The sequence below is a fragment of the Felis catus genome, chromosome D1 (assembly GCF_018350175.1).
Source record: "Felis catus isolate Fca126 chromosome D1, F.catus_Fca126_mat1.0, whole genome shotgun sequence".
NCBI classification, from domain to species: Eukaryota; Metazoa; Chordata; class Mammalia; order Carnivora; family Felidae; genus Felis; species Felis catus.
Genome location: NC_058377.1, coordinates 98,715,622 through 98,736,440, shown reverse-complemented (window position 1 = coordinate 98,736,440; position 20,819 = coordinate 98,715,622). Strand labels below are relative to the sequence as shown.

General features: G+C 51.6%; 1 protein-coding gene across 2 annotated transcripts; it reads left to right on the top strand.

Moving 5' to 3' along the window:
- The first annotated feature begins 121 nt into the window (after positions 1 to 121).
- On the top strand, positions 122 to 20,469 carry ARHGAP1 (Rho GTPase activating protein 1). 2 transcript variants are annotated; one of them, XM_045039222.1, is made up of 14 exons: positions 244 to 260; positions 493 to 534; positions 3,825 to 3,994; positions 4,222 to 4,317; positions 11,510 to 11,597; positions 15,603 to 15,734; positions 16,346 to 16,432; positions 16,635 to 16,733; positions 17,100 to 17,207; positions 17,292 to 17,368; positions 17,581 to 17,658; positions 18,136 to 18,264; positions 18,445 to 18,548; positions 18,698 to 20,469. In XM_045039222.1, exons 3-14 carry the CDS (start codon positions 3,862 to 3,864, stop codon positions 18,884 to 18,886), a joined length of 1,320 nt encoding a protein of 439 aa, XP_044895157.1. In that variant the 5' UTR covers positions 244 to 260; positions 493 to 534; positions 3,825 to 3,861; the 3' UTR covers positions 18,887 to 20,469. The 2 variants fall into 2 exon arrangements, with proteins under 2 accessions (XP_006937310.1, XP_044895157.1); XM_006937248.4 differs by lacking the exon at positions 493 to 534 and having other exon boundaries at positions 122 to 260.
- Positions 20,470 to 20,819: the final 350 nt, after the last annotated feature.

Genomic DNA, 20,819 nt, shown 5'->3' with positions numbered 1-20,819 from the left:
ACCTCCTTTTGGGAGGGACGGGTCGGACACTTATGCTGTCCCTCTCCCAGGCGGGCATTTAAGCCAGCACGTGCAGGAAAGTGGGAGGGGATCCTGGAAAGCCATGTTTGGACCTGGCAGCGAGCCGGAAGTGGGTTGGAGGTGTGGCGGAAGTGGTTGGGGAGTGAGGAGCCCCGGAGGGGGCGGTTCCCGTTCTACCGCGGAGCCGGATGTTTGCCGAGCTTTGACAGGCGTGGCACAGGGAGCAGTGCCCGACCACGGTGAGCTGCGGAGCGCGGGGGTCTTCCTGGGTGGTGGGGGTGGGGGGGAGAAGGGAGGGACTAGACAGGTCACTTTAAGGCATAGGGTCAGGAGGGGGATGATTCGAGCGGATCCTAGGAAGGGAGCAGGAGTGGTATGGGGCCTGGCTTTCCCACAGCGGGTTTCAGCCCCCTCCTGGGTCTGCACCGAGGTGACTTGTCTCCTTTGCTGCTTTCCTCCTGCACTTCCCAGGGCAGAGTCTAGGTCAGATCCCTGTCATCGAGCAAGCCCACGGTAAGGGGAAGTCTCTTTGGTCCGAACTGGCGAAGCGCTAAGAGCAAGAAATTTGGGGGAAGTATTCCAGCCTGCCACTAATTAGGCCACGCTTTCATCTCTATTTCTTAATCTCTGAAATGGGATAATTACACCTATTACGGGTTTTGTAAACCACGAAGCTCTGTACAAATGCATTTGTAGTCGAAAGTCTCTCTGTTGTGTCATGGGATTTGCATATTCGCAATTTTGGAGCCCCAACTAGGAGGGCGGTCCCAATGCCAGAGAATACGATTTCAAGTTATCTCAGTTCTTCGTGAAGATTAGGGGAGAGGCTTTACTTTGTTTTTTCATGGCACCTCTCTGAACCTTCAGAATCACATGAATGACAGTCATTTAAAGAAGTGTTGAGGGACTGACCTGCATCAAGAGACCACTTTATACAGATATAGATTAAAATCTTGACTCAGCTGTATGACCTGCCTAAACAGTTTGCTTATCTTTTCTGGCCCTGACTTTCCTCGAGCAGTAAAATGGGCCTGGTAATGCAAACCTCATGGTGCTGTTGTGAAGTTAAAAGGTAATTTGTCTATTTATAGCACTATATAGGCTCTCAACAAATATTGGTTCCCTTCTCCATTTAGGAGACGAATTCACTCATTCAGTCATTCAACAAATGACAGCATCTGTGTGCTGAATAGGTCAGGGATTCTTAGATTCTCAGAGGGCCTTAAAATTGCAAAGAAGATTTCATGCATGTGCTGATTTTTCTTAGGGAAAAAGTCCACAGATTTCATCAGAATTTCAGAGAAGTCCAGAGGTGAAAACCTCTGCCTGAAATGATTCTCAAAGATCTTTGTAAAAGTAGATATTACCTGTGGAGAAGAGAAATACTAATCTCAGAGTAAGGAGTATTTTGCACAGAGTGGAACAGGGCTTGTAGGTGACTGGAGTCTTAGGCAGCCAGGATACTTCATGGCCACCCCTTTATATTAGAATTTCCCTGAGCCAGCTTCCCTCACCCTCCCACTGAGTGGGAGCTAAACTTCAGGGTTCACAGGGGAAAGCAGCTGTGGGTTGAAGCCAGTCTGGCTGGGAGGTGGAAACAACTGTGATTAGTTATGCTGGAAAAGGAGGCTATGGGGTGGGGGAGGGGTCAGTTTGGGAAGAACAGACAAAACAGAGGAGCAGTTACTGGAAAAGAGGTGGAGTTCAAGTTCAACTCCCTTTTAGAAGGTGTCCCTCTCCTTCCCTCACACATACTTCAGCTCGCAGCTGTTCCTTCTAACCCTGTTGTTCACTTCAGTGTGAGTATTTTAGAATACTGGAGAATTATGTTTCTGGAAGGAGTCTGCGCTTTTATAGATAAGGAGATGTAAGTCTAGTTAGGAAAAGACTTGCCCAGCATCTTTGCAACTCATTGGCTCCAGCAGGACTATAATCCAGTTCTCCATATCCCTCATCCCATGCCTTTTTTTTTTTTTTTTTTTTTTTTTTTTTTTTTTTGAGTTAAGACCCACTGTTGTGCAGAAAGACTTCTCTGGGATAGCTGTGGGCAGGGCTAATGGAGCGCTTGGTGCCTGGTCAGTGACAGAAGAGAAGGCCTGAAGAGAAGACTCAGGCCTAACAGGGGTTACTGTGTGCTGAGTTCTGTCCCTGTTACCCAGTGGAGTCCCCTTTCGGGGAATCCTCACAGCCATCTGGTTGAATGGGAGGAGTTTGTCGATGAATCAGGAGTGGATTCCTCAAGACTTAGAGTTGCCTGCATTGGAGGCTTGAAGGGCAATGGGAGAGCAGGGGTGTGGGGCACAGCAGCACTCACTGAGAGAAGTGCATTCCCAGATAAGAGAGGGTCATCTTTCTCTGTGCTCATGGAAGGGATTTCTATTTTGGTGGTAATCAGCAGTAGTGAATAAGTGTAGCAGAGAAGAGGCCAGAGGAAAGGAGGAGAAAGACTTTCTGGATTTTGGTTTTTGTTTTATGGCTGTTTGGCTATTTGGCTGCTTGGCTTTGACTCAGGAGCTTGGAACAGCTTTTGCCACTGAATCAGTGTGGTTGCCCTGGTAACAGGGTGGTTGTTGCTAGGCACAGGGAGCCGGGTTTACCAGCCAGAGTCCTCGGCTGTGACGTGACGTGTGCAGGAGGTTGTCATGTTGCCTTAGAGCCCAGAGGTGTTTGGGGTCTGGATCCTAGCTAGCAGTTCCCCCCTCTTCTCCCTCCCTGTGCCTGGTCTTGTCTGGACTCTATCTGCCCTGCTGATTCTCTGACTATATATGTCATTTTTGGGCTCTAGGAATGTAGTGTGCTTAAGAGCAGCCTCTTCTCTGGGGTTGGACTGAGTGGATTCAATCCCCTCCCTGACCCACAGGGTGAATTTGGGACGGAAGGGGATTGGCCTCCGTTTAGGGCCGAGGGCAGAAGGTACTGCTCTCGGGCTTCATGGGGCCACATCCTTGCTGCCAGACCTAGACCTGGGCAAGCCCAGCTTCCGAGCTGGCTCTTCTCCCTCTCGGTCTGCTGTGACTGCTGGTCTGTTTTTCGACTCCTGTAGCTTAACACTCTGAATGCCATGGGATTCCCACTTTCCCATCTGTGCTCTCCAATGCTTGGCACTGTCTGTTGACCTTTCCCACCTTGAAACTAGCATTCAGAGCTCCCTGCAGTTTAGAGTGGGCCTGGGAGCCCCCAAGAGCCTGAAGATTGCCCACTCTGACTGGCAGGCAGATTCCATCCCGTTTCTTGTTTCTGTCCTGGGGCAAACCCAGCTGGGCACCTTGACCATTGACTTTTTTCTGGGACCCTGTGGTCTCTGGCCACCTCCTGTTCCCAGGACAAAAGTGAGGGATGGAATAGACAAGGCCACAAATAACTTTTCATGTGGAATATCCCTGTACTCCGTAGATGCTTGCAACATCTCTACCCTCTAACTGCTGGCACCTAGGAAGCTTCTGTGCTCTATGACCCCTGAGGACGGGGTGTAGACTTCTACTCTCTGCAGCTGGGACTGCATTGCTGAACCAGATAGGCAGTGGGCAGCATGGGCCCTGGCACGGCTCATCCCTTATCCAACTGGACGACCTGAGGGCACGCCCTGAGCTGCACCATCCTCTGCCCCAGCTGCCTTTTCTGGCATCATGCCTGTGGAGAACCCAGGGCTACATGGAGCTCTTGGCAAGGATGCGAAGTGTTGAGGAACAGGAACAGGGGACACTGCGGGAGGAAAGAGTGAGATCAGGAGGGCTCGCTGTAGAAGTCACAGGGGAAAAGAGGGTGCCCCTGACTTGCTCACCCCACCCCCGGTTTCTCTTCAGGTTCTGTGGAGCGAAGCTGTGAGGGACAGGCTTGGTCATGGACCCGCTTTCAGAGTTGCAGGATGACCTGACCTTGGATGACACCAGCCAGGCTCTGAACCAGCTGAAGCTAGCCTCCATTGATGAGAAGAACTGGCCCTCAGACGAGATGCCCGACTTCCCCAAGTCAGGTGGGTGCTGCCGGATCTCAGGCAGCCATACATGCCTTAGAAGGGGAGACTCCCTTCCTGTCGGAGGAAGACCCCAGGAGAGCAGGAGGAGGGCAGGGAGACCAGCCCCAGGGTGGGACTGGTAGCACAAGTCCTATGGTGGAGATGGGGAGGATCAAAGAACACAGATCTTGGGGAGAACACTTCCAGTCCCCCAGATGACCCCCTGCCTTTGCCGTGTTCCTCAGATGACTCCAAAAGCAGCTCCCCGGAACCCGTGACACACCTGAAGTGGGATGACCCTTACTACGACATCGCCCGGCACCAGATTGTGGAGGTGGCAGGTGAGCACAGCCAGCAGTGCACTGTTTTCCTCCTGGTCTCACCCCCGGCCTCTCAGGGGGTAGGGACTGGGGGACGGGCGGGTGCCCACTCTGTGGTCTGACCCCTGACCCCGGGGCTCCTGAGCACACCTACCATTCTTTAAACTCACACACTTGATTGTGATGGCCATTTGGCCTGTTCACCTGCAAGCACATCCTGACCTGTGACCCGGTTGTCTCTATTGGCCAATGGCGTGTGGGAGGCGGTGTGGCTTAGGAGACTTTGAAGTCAGAAAGCCCCGGTTTGATTTCCAGCTCTGCTCTGTGAACTCATGTCTTCCTCAAAGGGTCGCTGAGAGGATTACAGTAGTGACTGTCTATCAGGGTCTAGCCTGGAGCCGAAACATAGTTGGCCCTGAATGAGCGGCAGTTGATCTCCCTTCCCTTTGTCCTGATGTCAGCCTTTCCATCCCATCAGTTACTGGGGACCAGGGAGCTGCCAGTTCCTGTTGGGGAAGCCCTACCTCCAACGAAGTCTGGAATGGCAGAGTGTCCTTCCAGAAGTTAGGGAGCCCATGACCCCCTGGAGCATCAGGTCCCAGGAAGATGTGCTACCTTCGTGAGAGTGGGTATGAGCCCCGCCTTGGGTCTCGGCCTTAGTGAGCTCCCACTTTCCTGTTCTTAACGCCAGACCCAGAGTAGGGGAGGTCGCAAGGATGCTGGTGACCTGATTTCTGCCTGTAAGGTTGTACTACGAGAAGAGGAAATTAGAGTGATAGGATTCGTTGTCTTTCCCCTAACGGTCGTCCTCACTGGTAAGGACAGGCAACTGTAAGCTAGCATGGCAGCATGGCTCTGCTCTGAGGCATTGGGGTGGGCAAAGGAGGCCAGGCAGCACATGGCTCTGGAGCCCAGTGGTGCTGGCTTAAGGGGGCCCTAGAGGCATCTGGCCGTAGGGAAGCCATAGGGAGGTCCATATCTCTAAATGCTGGGCTCAGAGAGGGATGGGGCAGTTAAAAGAGTTGCCCCTAATGTCAGAGGCGTTTCCATGGCATTTGTGTTCCTGGTGCCTGCCTGGTACCCAAGCCTGGGTTGGAAGCCTTGGCTATGACTTCTTTCATCCATGCAGAAGCAAGGCTGAGAGTTCTTACCTGGCCGGGTCCTTACCTGGGCACAAGAGAGTCACCCAAAGGTTCAGAACTTTCTCTCCTCACTTCCAGAAATGGACCTGATTGGGGCATCAGGAGTATCTAATGTGGTGTGACATAGTCTCTATCCTCCTGGCCTATGTGGCCAAGACACAAAACAGAGCAGGGGGGGACCCACCCCCATTCCCACCCTCACCCCGGCACCTGGTGACCCCTTTTCCCACTACAAAGCAGAGCTGCAACATGTTTCTGTTTCCCCAGGGTGTGATGAGCCTGAGGGGGCCCAGCCAGGTAGGTGTGTTCCTGGCTCTCTGTGCTTGGCCTCTGGGCTGTGGATCAAGAAGGGCTCTTGGTGGAAGCCAGGGGGGGCCAGCTTAATTGCAGCCCCACTTCAGGGAGCTGGGAGCTGGCGGTACCTGGGAGCCGGAAATAGCAAAAGGTTTACAGGAGGTTTGATAGGGTGGTGCCATGTGGGGACACATCTGGAGCCCAAAGGGAAAGGGGCTTCTGGGGAGGGAGGGCCCATGTCCCTGGGGGCAGGAGGCTGGCTGTGAGCAATGGCCTGGCCTTAGGGCTGGCTCAAGGCCCCTCTGGTGGGGGTGCCCCCAAGGGTGTGCCTCTCTAACTGCTGAGAAGAATTTGGATTGGTACCACCAGAGCAGGAGTCATTTGATGAGACCACAATGATGTCCTGGGAGGCCAGTTTCCTGGCATTAGAAACTGGAGAAAGAGCCTGTGTTGGAACGGAGGATGGATTATGTCCCCATCTCCTCTGCAGCCTGTGTTCTCCGAGCTGGTAGTAGCTGTCATTCTCCACAGTCAAATTTGACTCCGTCCAAGTGGTTCTTTCCAGTGGTGTGCTGATAAACGTTTATCAGTTGGCTCTCTGGGAAGGCGGGGTGGGGGTGGAGGGGAAGGCTATTATTTATTTGTAGCATTTGCAATTTCGACCACAGCAGATTTCAAGCACCAACATGATATCAACTGGCTACAGTATCCTCATCATTTAACAGTTTAACAAACCTGTGAGCCGGCCCCAGCACAGTGCCCCAGCCCCCACCTCCCATCTCCTTGGCCTGCTCTGCAGGTTGCGGGCGGGTGGTAGCTGGTCTGGCGGTTCCCAGAATGCCTGCTAGAGGACTGCACTGTTGCTGATTGATAGCCTGGGCACGTTCCTGATCGGGATCTGGGGAATGCAGAGTCTCCCTTCTCAGGCCGCTGCTCTTTTCCTGGTGCTTTCCACAGTCTCTGTGTCTTCTCATTGAGTCCTCACCCCCAGTGCCCTGGAGACACCAGACTCCTTCTCCCCCTGCAGTCTCCAGGGCAGAAGTCTGTTCTCTTCTGAGAGCAGGAGTAAAGTTCTTGTAGCGGCAGTTGCCCTCTCTGCTGGCAAATGCCAAGCCACCCAAGGGCTTGAGCAATGGAACTTAACCCCAGGGAAGGGAGGACAGGGGCTAGACCCTGGGGTCACCCACATCTCATTCTTGCTTGTCTGAGAGTCTTGCCTTGCAGCCCCTCACCGATCCCCCTTTTGCCCCATCCCCATTCTGACTTCATTCAACATGCATTTGTAGAACACCTACTCTGGAACAAGCCCTGTAGTCAGCACTGAGGATTCAGTGAGGAAAAACACACATCACCTCCTTCAAGGAGCACACAGTCCAGTGAAGTCGTTCTTAGAACTGGCCAGAGCCCTCTTTAAGAATATGAGTGATGTGGACCTCTTCTCCTAGGGAACATGTGCATGTGTTTGTAATATTTTTCATATCACATCTTGGCCTTGGTAGATGCCCATTGATGGAGCCGTTGTTGAGAACCCAAAGTTTCCCATTTACAAGGCGTTGACAAGGCCAGCCATGATGGAGCCACAGGCCCCTGGCCCCTCACCTCAATTGTTTGCTTAACCAGTTACTATCTCTTTAAATTCCAGAGCCCTGTGAGCTCAGACGTCCTGTCCCTCTCCCGCCAAAGCCCCTATATTTGCCAACCAATGAGGGCTGCATCCGTGTCCGTCCGTGGGGGGGTGGGGGATGGTGGTGGCAGGATGAAAAGAATCTTTTGGAACCTCCAGCTCCTCCTTGCATTTTCCTCTACATTCCAGGCCTTTCCTCTGCTTAGAGGGGAATAGGCAGATGTCCCTCCCCTCACATGCTCATGGCAGAAGGTTCCAGATTGTAGATGAGGCTGGATCAGCCAGGCTGATCCTTTGTCCCTGCCCTACCACTTTGCTCTTGCTTCTTCTGTCAGTCTATGGGAAGGGATTGGAACAGGCCTGAGAGCCAGCCCCCACTGGACTGGAGGGAACCCAGTACCTCGGGATCTAGGCTAGGGTATGACAGCAGGTGGTCTTGCAAAATAGACCTGTTGCTGGATGAGATGAGGCTGCACCTTCTCCTCAGACAGGCTTGCAGAGGGCTCTCTGCTTGTAAGTTTGGAGAAACTCTGTCCAGGAAACCATCTAAAGCAATCTCGTAACCTAGATATCATCATGAACAAATTCCGAAATAGAACCATGCATACCACGTAATGCTGACCTATGACTTTATGCAGGCTTCCAACGTTTCTTGAATATCTGCCACATGCTGGGCTCTGGACCAGCACTGGAGTTTCAAAGATGGATGAGCCATGGCTCCTGCTCACAAGCCAGTAGAGGAGACAAGCACATAAACAATTATACAGAAGAGTCAAAGTATCACGGCAGAGGAACAGCTAACCTGTCTCGGGGAAGGAGGAGAGGACAAAGTCTTCTGGAATGAGTCTTAAGGATTCCAAGGAGTTAGCCTGGAGGAGGGGAGCGGAATTGTCTCAAGGAAGTTCTGTCTGGCAAAAGAAACAGCAGTGTCCCAAAGCTGCCTGATGTGGACTGAGTTGCAAGCATGTCTGTGTTGAAAGTGTGTGAGCCTGGAGAATCCTGTGAGTCATTCCAAAGAAGGGGCTGATCTAGAAGTTGACCCCTTCCAAAGAAGGGGCTGATATGGTAGTCAGACAGCTGGGAGTGAGGTGCTAAATTAGGCCAAAGCACCAAGCCATGCAGCCAGCAGGGCCTGGGGCCATGCTGCCCACATTCCAGAAGCTCCTTCAGCCCCTCTGAGTCTTGCCCCAGCCCTGGAGAAAAGGGTCAGAGCCTTGGCAACCACTTCGGAAAAGCATTGACTCCTGGGTTAGGTCACTGACCGAGAAGAAGCATCAAGATCATGGCTTACTAAATATGGAGAAGGGCAGTCAGCAAGGCATGGGGCCGGGGGGCAGGGGGGGAGGGTTCCTTAATCCTCAGAGGTAGGTGGAGGACAGATGCAATGTGTTTCATGGGTTGTGTAAGTAGTCTTCTCATTTGCCCCTGAAGCAATGGGGATTAGGCAGTTGTGGTTTGGTGTCTCTGCAGGGTTGTGAAGGAAAAGATGTAGGCAAGGTCCCTGGGACATGGGGCAGTGAGGACCAGGCCTTGTCCTCATTGAGCTTTGTTTGGGGTGAGTGCTGTGCTGACCCTGCAAGAGCACTCACCTTGGAGGGCAGTAGGAGATGTGTCAAAAGCTGCCCTGCTGCTGCTGCTTCTGCTGCTGCTGCTGCTTTTAGTGTTTATTTGTCTTAGAGAGAGACAGACAGACAGAGCATGAGCAGGGAAGGGGCAGAGAGAGAGACACAGAATCTGAAGGAGGCTCCAGGCTCTGAACTGTCAGCACGCAGCCCGGCATGGGGCTCGGACTCACGAACTGCGAGATCATGACCTGAGCTGAAGTCGGATGCTCAACTGACTAAGCCACCCAGGCACCCCAAAAGCTGCCCAGCTTCTTGACAAAGCCAGATTAGACCATCAAATAGTGACCGGTTTGGGGCAAACACCCCAGTGATTACTGCCAAATGAGCATTCTTGCAAAGCATTTCAAACTCCTCTGAACTCCATGTTCTTTAGAATATCCTTAATGAGAGGGACACGTGGGTGGCTCAGTTGGTTAAGCGTCTGACTTCAGCTCAAGTCATGATCTCGTGGTTTGTAAGTTTGAGCCCCACATCAGGCTCACTGTTGTCAGCCTGTCAGCACAGAGCCCACTTCAAATCCTCTGTTCCTCTCTCTCTGCCCCTCCCCTGCTTGCACTCTCCCCCAAATAAATAAATAGTTAAAAAAAATAATATCCTTCATGAGAAGGGGTATGATTTTTAGGAATGTCTAGGAGTCAGAGCCAAGTGTGGTTAATAATTCTAGTAATAAAATCAGAAAATGTGATAGTGGTCAAAGATGAGACTGGACCATTAAGTAATCACACCCATTTCCTCAGTGGCCTTGGACTTGCTCAGAAGGTAGTTTCAAGAAGTCTTCCAAATACGCTGCTCAGAGAGGGCACTTCTGGAATAAGCATCAGCTTTTAAGATAACTTGCTAGATAGCAGTTGCTTTGATGGGCATGACTTTCAGGTTTTTTTAAGTTAAGGTGACATTTAAATAACAAAATTAACCATTTTAAAGTATGTAATTGGTTTTTTTTTTTAATGCTTATTTATTTACTTATTTTGAGAGAGTGTGAGCAGGGGAGGGGCAGAGAGAGAATCCCAAGTAGGCTGTGTGCTATCAGTGCAGAGCCTGACACGGGACTTGATCCCACAAACCTCAAGATCATGACCTGAGCCAATATCAAGAGTCAGTTGCTTAACCAACTGAGCCACTCAGGCGCCGCTACAGTTGGTGGTGCTGAGTACATTCACAATGTTGTACAACCACCACCTCTGTCTAGTCCCACAATTTCATCCATACCCATTCTAAATCCTATAACCATAAAGAGCCAATCCCTAATCTCCCCTCTTCCCAGCAACTGGCAACCACCAGTTTGCTTTGTTTATGTGGATTTACTTATTCTAACATCTTTTTTTTCTCACTTTATTTTTATTTTATTTTTTTTTTAATTTACATCCAAATTAGCATATAGTGCAACAATGATTTCAGGAATAGATTCCTTAATGCCCCTTACCCATTTAGCCCATCCCCCCCTCCCACAACCCCTCCAGTAACCCTCTGTTCTCTGTATTTAAGAGTCTCTTATGTTTTGTCTCCTCCCTGTTTTTATATTATTTTTGCTTCCTTTCCCTTATGTTCATCTGTTCTGTGTCTTAAAGTCCTCATATGAGTGAAGTCATTTGATATTTATCTTTCTCTGATTGACTAATTTTGCTTAGCATAATACCCTCTAGTTCCATCCACATAGTTAGTTGCAAATGGCAAGATTTCATTCTTTTTGATTGCCGAGTAATACTCCATTGTATGTATATACTACGTCTTCTTTATCCATTCATCCATCCATCGATGGATTATGGAGAGTATGACATGGACATTTGGGCTCTTTCCATACTTTGGCTATTGTTGATAGTGCTGCTATAAACATTGGGATGCATAACATCTTTTTTTTAACCTTTTATTTATTTTTGAAAGAGAGTCACAGAGTGTGAATGGGGGAGGGGCAGAGAGGGAGACACAGAATCTAAAGCAGGCTCCAGGCTCTGAGCTGTCGGCACAGAGCCTGACACGGGGCTCAAACCCACAAGCTGTGAGAATCATGAACCTGAGCCAAAGTTGGACACTTAATTGACTGAGCCACCTAGGCACCCCGGATTTTCCTATTCTAGATAACTCATATAAGTGGAGTCGTACAATATGGAGGCATTTGCATCTGACTTCTTTCACTTAGCATCATGTTCTCAAGGTTCATTCATAATGTAGCATGGATCAGTACTTCGTTCCTTTTTATGGCCAAACGACATATCCGCTGCATGGATATCCCACATTTTCTTCATGCGTTCATGCGTTGATGGGCATTTGGGTGTTTCCACCAGGTGTGACTTTTTAAAAAGCTGTTATTTTTTTAGACCCCAGCTCAGTAGCCCTGCGAGCAACCCGTCCCTCTTTCTTCAGTGACACACCCTTGAGTGCAGACAGCTGCCCAGAGGTATGTCTGCGTTAGCCCCTCTGGCCTCTGCACTATGTGGTACAGGTCTCCAGGCCCGGCACCGTTCAGTTCCTCAGCCTGCTTCTCTTGGCTGATCTGCCACCCACTGTGCTCCCTCTTTCTCCACACCTAGGAGACGACAAGTATGGGCGGAAGATCATCGTGTTTAGTGCCTGCCGAATGCCCCCGAGCCACCAGCTGGACCACAGCAAGCTCCTGGGGTGAGTACCCCTGGGCAAGGTGGAGGGACCTACACCCAGTATCGGCTGATGCCATTCTCCTTCCCGTCACTTCCCTCAGTGCCTCTCCTCTTCTCCCGTGGGAGCTATTTTACATTTTGGGGAGAGCACTGCACTAGGAGTCAGACCTGGTTTCTAGTCTGGGAAACTGCAGCCTTAGAAGGGTGTCCTTATCTCTTCAAGCCTCTTTTCATAATCAAGCCCTCCTTCCTTGTGGGAGACACTGCACGCGGATGTGCTTGGGAAAGTTAAATACTATCCACACAGGAGGACTGATTATTATGATGTGGTGCTTCTGATGTGGTTGCAGTTGTTCATCATTTAGATGAATAATCAGTGAATTTTGTGTCAGATTTGTTGCCAGTGGCTTCTGTACCTATCTGGATTCTGTTAGCCAAATATATGTAATAGCTCTGATTGGTCTAGAAACCCGATAAGTGTTCACTGCTGATCCACCACTGGGCCCCGGGCATGTGGACCCATGGGGACCCGGGCATGTGGTCCTGGGTGCAGGACCTCCGTGGATGCCGGGCCAGAACGGTCTTCTGAGGTGCCTTAGTGTGTGTCCATTTACCATCTTGCACTTCTCTCCTGATCTCTACTAAAGCACTCCCTGAAACTGATACCAGTTCTTTGGGATCCTGAATGGTTCTGTGCATGTAGGGGGTGGTGAGGGGTTGGGGCAGGCCAAGGGTGTGGCTGCAGAATGGGAAAGGGCCTGAGTGCAGCATCTGCAGTCCTGGTGAGCCAGGCCTGAGTCTCTCCGGCCTTGTGTGAGTTTCCTCTCTGGCTTCCTGAACCCTTCTCCTGCCGCCCCTCAGCCAGGCAGGCCGAGCCTTGTTCAGGCCCATCACATGGCTTAGCCAGGAGCAGGCCAGGGAGCTCAGCCTGAGAGTAGCTGAGTCACACCCCTACCCTCTGGTTTAACACAGCCCGTCTGATTTGGCAGGTGACAGACTCCTGGCCAGATAATAGTCTGAGTGGGAGGAAATGAGAGGAAGGAGATGGGAAAGCACCCAGTTTTCAGGAGAAAGCTTGCTGAGTGAGGCTCCACCACTCAGGAGGCTTCCTCTGATTTCTGGAAGCCCCCTGCATCCATCCTGTCTGTCCTCCACCCCTTCCCAAAGGGGTCTCCCTGCCCCCATGCAGCCTGCACGGCAGCACTTTCAGTGGGGATCAATCACATTATCTCAGCCTTGTCCTTTCCCAGCTGTCCAGCCAGATCTGGGAGGTTGAAATAGAAAATGTCCGAAGCTTGGATTCAGCTGTACTCCTTACTAGCTGTGTGCTTGGGGGCAGCTCTTTTCTGAACCCTATAAAAATAAGAATTGTGCCCACCTCATAGGGTTGTTGTGGGCATTAGGTAAAGGTAATATACATGAAATGTCATTGTATATCATTGTAAAGTATTACAGATTTCAAGAATTTAGAAAAACGTAAGTAGCTATAAAGAAAAAATACAATGATAAATAAAATCTCCCATAAACCTACCACCCAGAGAGAAAACTAGTGTTAATATTTTAGTGTATTCACTTCTTATTTTTTTCTATAATATATACAGGTGTTTGTATAGTCCCCTCTGTATCTTATATAACATCTTCTGAGCATTAAACATTCTTCAAAGATATCTTTTAAAAACATGTTATTGGCAAATGTGTGCAGAGAAAAGTGAACAAATTATGTATACTACTTGATAAATTTTCAAAAATGGAATACACCAGGGGTACCTGGGTGGCTCAGTCAGTTAAGCATCTAACTTTGGCTCAGGTCATGATCTCGCGGTTTGTGAGTTCGAGCTCCGCATCAGGTTCTGTGCTGACAGCTCAGAGCCTGGAGCCTGCTTCAGATTCTGTGTCTCCCTCTCTCTCTGCCCCTCCCCTGCTCTCTCTCTCTTAAAAAATAAATAAACATTAAAAAATAAAGGATTTCCAAAAATGGAATACACCAGGGGCGCCTGGGTGGCTTAGTTGGTTAAGTGTCCAACTTCGGCTCAGGTCATGATCTCGCGGTTCGTGAGTTCAAGCACCGTGTCGGGCTCTGTGCTGACAGCTCAGAGCCTGGAGCTTGCTTTGGATTCTGTGTCTCCCTCTCTCTCTGCTCCCCCCCCCCCCACTCATGCCCTATCTCTCTCAAAAATAAATAAAACATTAAAAAAAAGTTTTTTTTAATGGAATACACCATGTCATCCACACCCACAGACCTCCCTTTGCTCTTCTAGTCACTACCCCAATGGGTGACTGCTCTTCTGACACCTAACTTCACAGATAGGTTCGGTCTGCAGAAACATCTTGTAAGGTTTTCTATTTATAGATATCCTGTATTTTATTTAACCAGTTCCCTGTTTTTGGACAGTTAGCTTGCTGCTCAAATTTTTTTCCATTGTAAAACAGGCCACATGCGATGAACAGCCTTCTACAAAAATGCTTCTGTTCATTTCTGATTGTTTCTTTAGCATAAATTCCTGGGTATATTTTTATAGGATCAAAGAGTATGAACATCTTTCAGCTTCTGATACACATCACTTTACTGCCCTCCAAAAAGGCCATAACATTCATCAAAGAATGACTGTATTTTCACAATTTTTGCTATTTTATAGTTACAGAATGGCATCTTTATATGTGACAGCTCTTTGCACACTGCAAAGTGCTCAATGTGTATAAGGGGTAATTACCATGTAGCAATAAGGATTGGAATCACAGTAATAATCCGGCATTAGACACTTCACATGCCTGCCTGTGTGGGCCAGATCAGCACCCTGGGCCATGATATAGGGCACCGTGTCTGGGTTAGGTCAGGCTGTATCTGAGCACTTAATCAAATCCTTGAATATCTCCCCCGGCACCATTCCTCCCTCCCCCCGCCCCCCCCCCCCCCCCAGAAGTCCTTAGCCTTCCTGTAGGCCCAGCCTCTCAGCCTGGAGTGGTGTTCTGCTGGGGTCTGAGCATGGTTGGCCAACCAGAAAGAACTTTCCCTGGACTCTTTTCCCATTCTAGAGTTCTTATCTGTCCCCTTTGTACTTACCCACTTTAGGTGCTCAACACCTCTGCATGTATGTGCTTGTGTGGGGTGATAGGTACTATGTTGTGAGCATGGGGAACTTGAGATGTGGCACTTTGGTCCAAGAAAAGCCCAGTGACTAGAGCAGGGGAGGGGATCCTCTAGTCACCCCAATCCCCTCTCATGGGCACAGTGCTTTATAGACTATGATGGGAGGTTGAGTATATAAGCTGCCCTTTGGTCAACAGGACCAAACATTGGAGTTAGCTCATCTCCAGGCTCCACCACAAGCTGTGTGACTTTAGATAAGTGCTTGACCTCTCTGAGCTTCACTGCCCTCACTTGGAAGGAGGAGATAATCTCAGCCCCAATTATTATGAGGAAGGCAGGAGATATTGTATACAAAGTGCTTGGCAGACACTAAAAGCTAAATATATATATTTTTTATTTTTTTAATGTTTATTTTTGAGAGACAGAGACAGAGACAGAGACAGACAGACAATCTGAAGCAGGCTCCAGGCTCTGAGTTGTCAGCACAGAGCCTGACGCAGGGTTCAAACTCTTGAGTGGTGAGATCATGACCTGAGGCGAAGTTGGACGCGTAACTGACCAAGCCACCCAGGCACCCCTAAAAGCTAAATACTGATAAATGGTGACTGTCGTCATTATTATTGACTCAGGGCAGTCCTGCAGAGAATGTTACTGCCATTTTTACTGCGGGTATGTGAGAGGGCTCAGTTACAGTCCCGATCTCCTGATTTCTGGCCTGGGCTGTTACTACCATTCTTCTTCCTCCGTGCAGCCCAACCGCTAGCCTGAATCTCCTCCACGACAACACGGTGACTGATTATGCAGCCAGAATAGGCAGTGCAGGAGAGGGGCTCGTGGGGAGGTGTATGATACAAGCAGAAGACTCCTGGGGTGCTGAGTCCTGTCTCAGGGGGCTCCGCCTGTGTCGAGGATGGGCCTGAATGGGCTTTTCTCTTGTAGGTACCTGAAGCACACCCTGGACCAGTATGTGGAGAGCGACTACACACTGCTGTACCTGCACCATGGCCTGACCAGCGACAACAAGCCCTCCCTTAGCTGGCTCCGGGATGCCTACCGAGAGTTTGACCGCAAGTGGGTTGGGGCCTGGGGACAGGTCTGGAGCTAACAGCTCTGCCGGGTTCTGGGCTGCCCTCTGCTTGCTCAGGAGCTTATATCCAGTTCATCTCCAGGCTCCACCGCAAGCTGTGTGACTTCGGATAAGTGCTTGACCTCTCTGCGTCTCCCTGCCCTCACTTGTAAAGAGGGGATAATCCCAGCCCCAATTGTTATGAGGAAAGCAGGAGATAATGTGTTTGGCAGACGCTAAAAGCTAAATATTTCCTTTTTAATTTTTTTAATGTTTGTTTATTTTTGAGAGAGACAGAGTACAAATGGGGGAGGGGCAGAGAGAGACCGAATCTGAAGCAGGCTCCAGGCTCTGAGCTGTCAGCATTGGGTAAAAGCAAAGAATCTGAAGCTGGAACGTCCTGGTTTTAACCCCCAGTTTCTCTACTTATTCACCCTGCCCTTCCCTGTTACTTAACCTCTCTGAGTCTCCATTTCCTAATCTGTAAAATGGGACAACAGTGGCACTTACCTCTCAGGTTGTCCATGAGTACTCGAATCAGAAAATGTGCACGAAGAACCTAGCTGTGTGCCTCTTCCACCACGCCCACTGCTGACTTCCTGTTCTGTCTCTGCAGGTACAAGAAGAACATTAAGGCTCTGTACATCGTGCACCCCACCATGTTCATCAAGACCCTGCTCATCCTCTTTAAGCCCATCATTAGGTGAGCAGCTGATGGGGGAGAACAGTGACCTCCCCACACTTCCCTCTCAGCTCTGAAGCACATACCTGAGGAGGCCAAGAATCCTGGAGACAGACCATTTTTGGGCTCAGCCTTTGACCTTGGAGGGGCTGCCGAGGGGATGGTGGGGGCCTGCCAAAATGGGACCTCCCCCACTGACCCATGCCCGTTATTTTGCCGGCAGTTTCAAGTTTGGGCAGAAGATCTTCTATGTGAATTACCTGAGTGAGCTGAGCGAGCATGTGAAGCTGGAGCAACTGGGGATCCCTCGCCAAGTGCTCAAGTAAGGCCTGGGCCGTGTGTGCCCGCCGGGCACGGGTGTGCCTGTGTGTCATGTTTGTGGGGTAGGACATGCCAGCCAAGGGCAGGGGAAGCCTTGAGAACCCCAGGAAGCAGAGGAAGTGAAGGTGATGAGTAAGAGACAGCATATGGGGTCAGAGAGTGTGAGGTCAGATCCCATTCCTGTCACTTAAAAAACTCTGTGACTGATTCTCTTCAGTCTCCACTCTGTCATGTGTAGAGCAGGGCTCCTATGAGGACTGAATGAAGTGACCCACGTACAATAGCACAGGAAGTACCCAACACACAGGGTTGCCAACGTGACAACAAAGCCAAGTCGAGGGCCTGACCCTCCCCTCTGCTCTCCCAGGTATGATGACTTCCTCAAATCCACACAGAAGAGCCCTGCGACAGCCCCCAAGCCCATGCCACCACGGCCCCCTTTGCCCAACCAGCAGTTTGGGGTCTCGTTGCAGCAGTGAGTATGCGAAAGGTGGGCAGGCCTGGCACGTGGGGACCGGAAAGGGCTTACAGACCCAGCTCACTGCTCTTGTCCCCACAGCCTCCAGGAGAAGAACCCAGAGCAGGAGCCCATTCCGCTTGTGCTCCGGGAGACTGTTGCCTACCTGCAGGCTCACGGTGAGTGCCAAGGCCACTGGCCGCAGGACCTCCAGGACCTGCTTCTTCCCCTGCAGCCGAAACCGTAGGTCCCTCCTCAGCCCAGTCTCCCAGCTCCCCTTGGGGAGCATCAGCACCCACACCGACCCTCAATGGAACCCCAAGACAGAACAGGTCGAAGAGTCTGCACACTGCCCCAGAGCTGAGACTCACCAGGCCCCACTGTTTCCCAGCTCTCACTACTGAGGGGATTTTCCGGAGATCAGCCAACACTCAAGTTGTGCGGGAAGTACAGCAGAAGTACAACATGGGTGAGTGCTCTGGGGTGTGCCTGGGCCCGCAGTGGGAGGGGAGGAGGGGGGGAGATGGGGCACAGGTGTCACTGTTAGGGCACTTCTTTGCCTTCTGCTGCCTGGGAAGCAAGGGCCCTCCGTTCTGTTCCTGTCAGAGGTTTCTGTGGCATTTGGTATGATTACATGGGTCCCACTCCTGCCTGGCTGTCCCAGGCCTGCTGCCTCATCGGTCAGGCTTCCGGGTCCTGGGTTTAGATTCAGAGATGAAGAAGAACTGTCATGTGTCATGTGTGCTGGGGGGCCCCATTCAACCCGGTCCCCTCATCACAGAGGAGGAGGGGAAGGCCTGTGTGAAAGGGCTCTGTAGGAGGAGGGTGTTGTGCAGTGGCTGAGGGTGATCGGGCAATGGGGTCTGCTCGGCCTCTGGATCGGCCGTCTGGATGGGCCACCGGCCTCCGTGCTGGGCCCAGCTCCTTCTCCATCCCCACCCCCCAGGGCTGCCTGTGGACTTTGACCAGTACAATGATTTGCACCTGCCTGCGGTCATCCTCAAGACCTTCCTCCGGGAGCTTCCTGAGCCCTTGCTCACCTTTGACCTTTACCCCCACGTTGTGGGCTTCCTCAGTGAGTGCCCCTGTCTTCCCTCCCTAGTTCTGTGCTTATTCTGCTGGGTTGGGGTCAGGGCTGCACTCAGAGCAGGTAGATTTGGCCTGTCCTCCAAGGAAAGTCTGGTTGGGGTCTCCCTTCTGGCCTCATGTCGGCCCAGCCCCGGGCCACTGTGACCTAGGCCCCAATTCCTTGTAGACATTGATGAGAGCCAGAGAGTGGGGGCAACGCTGCAGGTGCTCCGGACGCTGCCTGAGGAGAACTACCAGGTGCTTCGTTTCCTCACTGCCTTCCTGGTGCAGGTGAGACCCGGCCTCAGCTTCTGCTGTTCACCTGGAGGAGGGCGGGGGGGGGGGGGGGGGGGGGGGGGAGAGCTGCCACCCTTGCAGCTCTTGGGAATGGGAGGCAGGCTCTCTGGCTTCCTGCTGCAGCCCCCTGATTCCCTCCACAGATTTCTGCCCACTGTGACCAGAACAAGATGACCAACACTAACCTGGCTGTTGTCTTCGGCCCTAACCTGCTGTGGGCCAAGGATGCTGCCATCACCCTCAAGGCCATTAATCCCATCAACACGTTCACCAAGTTCCTTCTGGATCACCAAGGGGAATTGTTCCCCAGCCCTGACTCGGGAGGGCTCTGAGCCCTGCCCCACCACCCTTCCCAGCTTCAGCCTTATGAGTCTGGGGCTCCTGCCCAGGAAAGGGGCCATGAGGCCCTGGGAGCTGGAAGCTGGAGCCAGCCAGTTGGGCAGCTCTTCCTCCCCTTCTGTCCAGCCCACCTGGCCAGCCCTGGAGACCTCGCTGTAACCACGAGACATTTTTCTTCGCCTTATACTTCTCACTGCCTCCTTGGACCCCTGGCTCCTTGCCAGGCTCTGCAGATCTGGCGGCCTTTGGCTCTTCTAGTATGAAAAAGACTGGCCCCAGAAACTGCTTACCCACTTTCTCCTGCCTCTCTTTTCCTGGCAATTGCAGATGCCTCAATCACTGCCGGCTGGGCTGGTAGCTGGGGCTGATCCTCCCTTTCCTGGCTGCTGGGGAATAAGAGGCCATGCTGGCTTGGGCCTGCCTGCTGAGGCATCTCCCTGGGTGAAGGCCTTGTGTGCCAGCACCTGCTCCTGTCCTCTCCTCTAATGGTTCAGCCTTGTGTTTTTACACAGCTAAGGACGGGCAAGGCTGGGGTCTGCTTCCTATTTCTGCCTCCTTCTCGTCCTCACATCCTGGGTCAGGCTTTCTGAAGTGATACTGCCCCCAGGGTGTTCTAGCCCCCTGTTCTGGCAGCTTGGATGACAGGGCTGAGTCCCAGCATCCATTTGAAATATACACCCCATTCCCGCCCCAAAGCCTCTTGGCGGTCTGGTTGGGCCAGGGACAAGCAGTCTCATCCCCCCTGCCCCATGCCTTGCCTCTTCTCTCTACCTACTTGGACAGATCCTCAGTATAGGGCTCTTGTGGACAGGTCTGTTGTGGGGTCACACTGGTCCCTGCTCTGGCCAGAAGTGACTCAGTGCCTCAGGATCTGTGGGTAGGGACTCCCGGAGGGGCTGAGCAGAGACTTTGCCAATTAGATCAGTCCCTGCCAGGGGAGTTCTAGCAACCTCCCCCAGGGACTACAAGCCCCAGGGCCCTGTCATCTTTCAGAAAATATGGACCCCAATGATTGGTACTTCTCATTCCAACTGTGTCCCTTAGAATGATACTCCTTCCTGGTGAACCCTGGGGACCCCACTTCCTGCAGCCTTGTCCCCTGGCAGCAGGATACTAGATGCACAGTGGCCCTGCCCCCACAGCCTTGGCCAGAGCCTGTACTCGGGTGGGGGCCTTATTGACCAGCCCAGCCCCATCTGTGAGGGGGGTGCAGCCTGAGCCCCAACCTCGCTGGGCTCTCTCCTCATGATGCTAGCATGTCAGGACTCCCAGGGCCTGGAGTGGCTGCTGGTTCCCTGACAGTCCCTGCATCTCTAGCCCAAGCCAGGGCTTCCGCTTTCTGCCCTCCTGTGTATATCAGGTGTTGCTCACAGCCCCATTTACTGGGGAGCCTCGTGGATCTTTTGGTCTTTCTCCTGTCCCCTGTCCCACTGGTCTGTACCTGCGGGGAAAAGGGGGGGGAGGCGGGAGTACTGTGAATCAAGTGTTCACATTCACTTAATGACTTCCTTGGCACCAATCATGTATTTCACCTTTGCACTTTTTGTATTTCAATAAAAAAGGAGATGGAAAACTACCCACCTGCATGTTAGGAAGTAGGCCTGGAGTCTCAGAAAGGGGTGGGAAGTGTGGTGCGGTTGTGGAAGATGAGCAGGTGGGGCCTCAGGAGGCCACCTCCCCAGTCCATCTGACCCCTTCCTTCCTTCCTTGTCTTGTTCCTTGGGGAGTGGGTGTGAAGCCAGCTTTCTGACATCTTCCAGGCGTGGACGTGTGAATGGTCACTCTCCATGTTGTAAGTGTGCACCATTCCAACTGGCCACCAAGTGCTGTATCCTATGACCAAGGCCTCTTCTGTCCCCAGAATGGAGGGGACCGTGGTGAAAGCAGTGTGGGCTTTAGAATCAGACCTGGTCTTGAGTCCTAGTC

What these genes read in the sequence shown, in the direction of transcription:
- ARHGAP1 (XM_006937248.4), top strand. Translation starts at nt 3,862, where the DNA reads ATGGACCCGCTTTCAGAGTTGCAGGATGACCTGACCTTGGATGACACC. An exon ending in GCCCGACTTCCCCAAGTCAG is followed by an intron (nt 3,995 to 4,221) that starts GTGGGTGCTGCC and finishes CGTGTTCCTCAG; the next exon opens with ATGACTCCAAAAGCAGCTCC. An exon ending in TGCCTACCTGCAGGCTCACG is followed by an intron (nt 17,369 to 17,580) that starts GTGAGTGCCAAG and finishes ACTGTTTCCCAG; the next exon opens with CTCTCACTACTGAGGGGATT.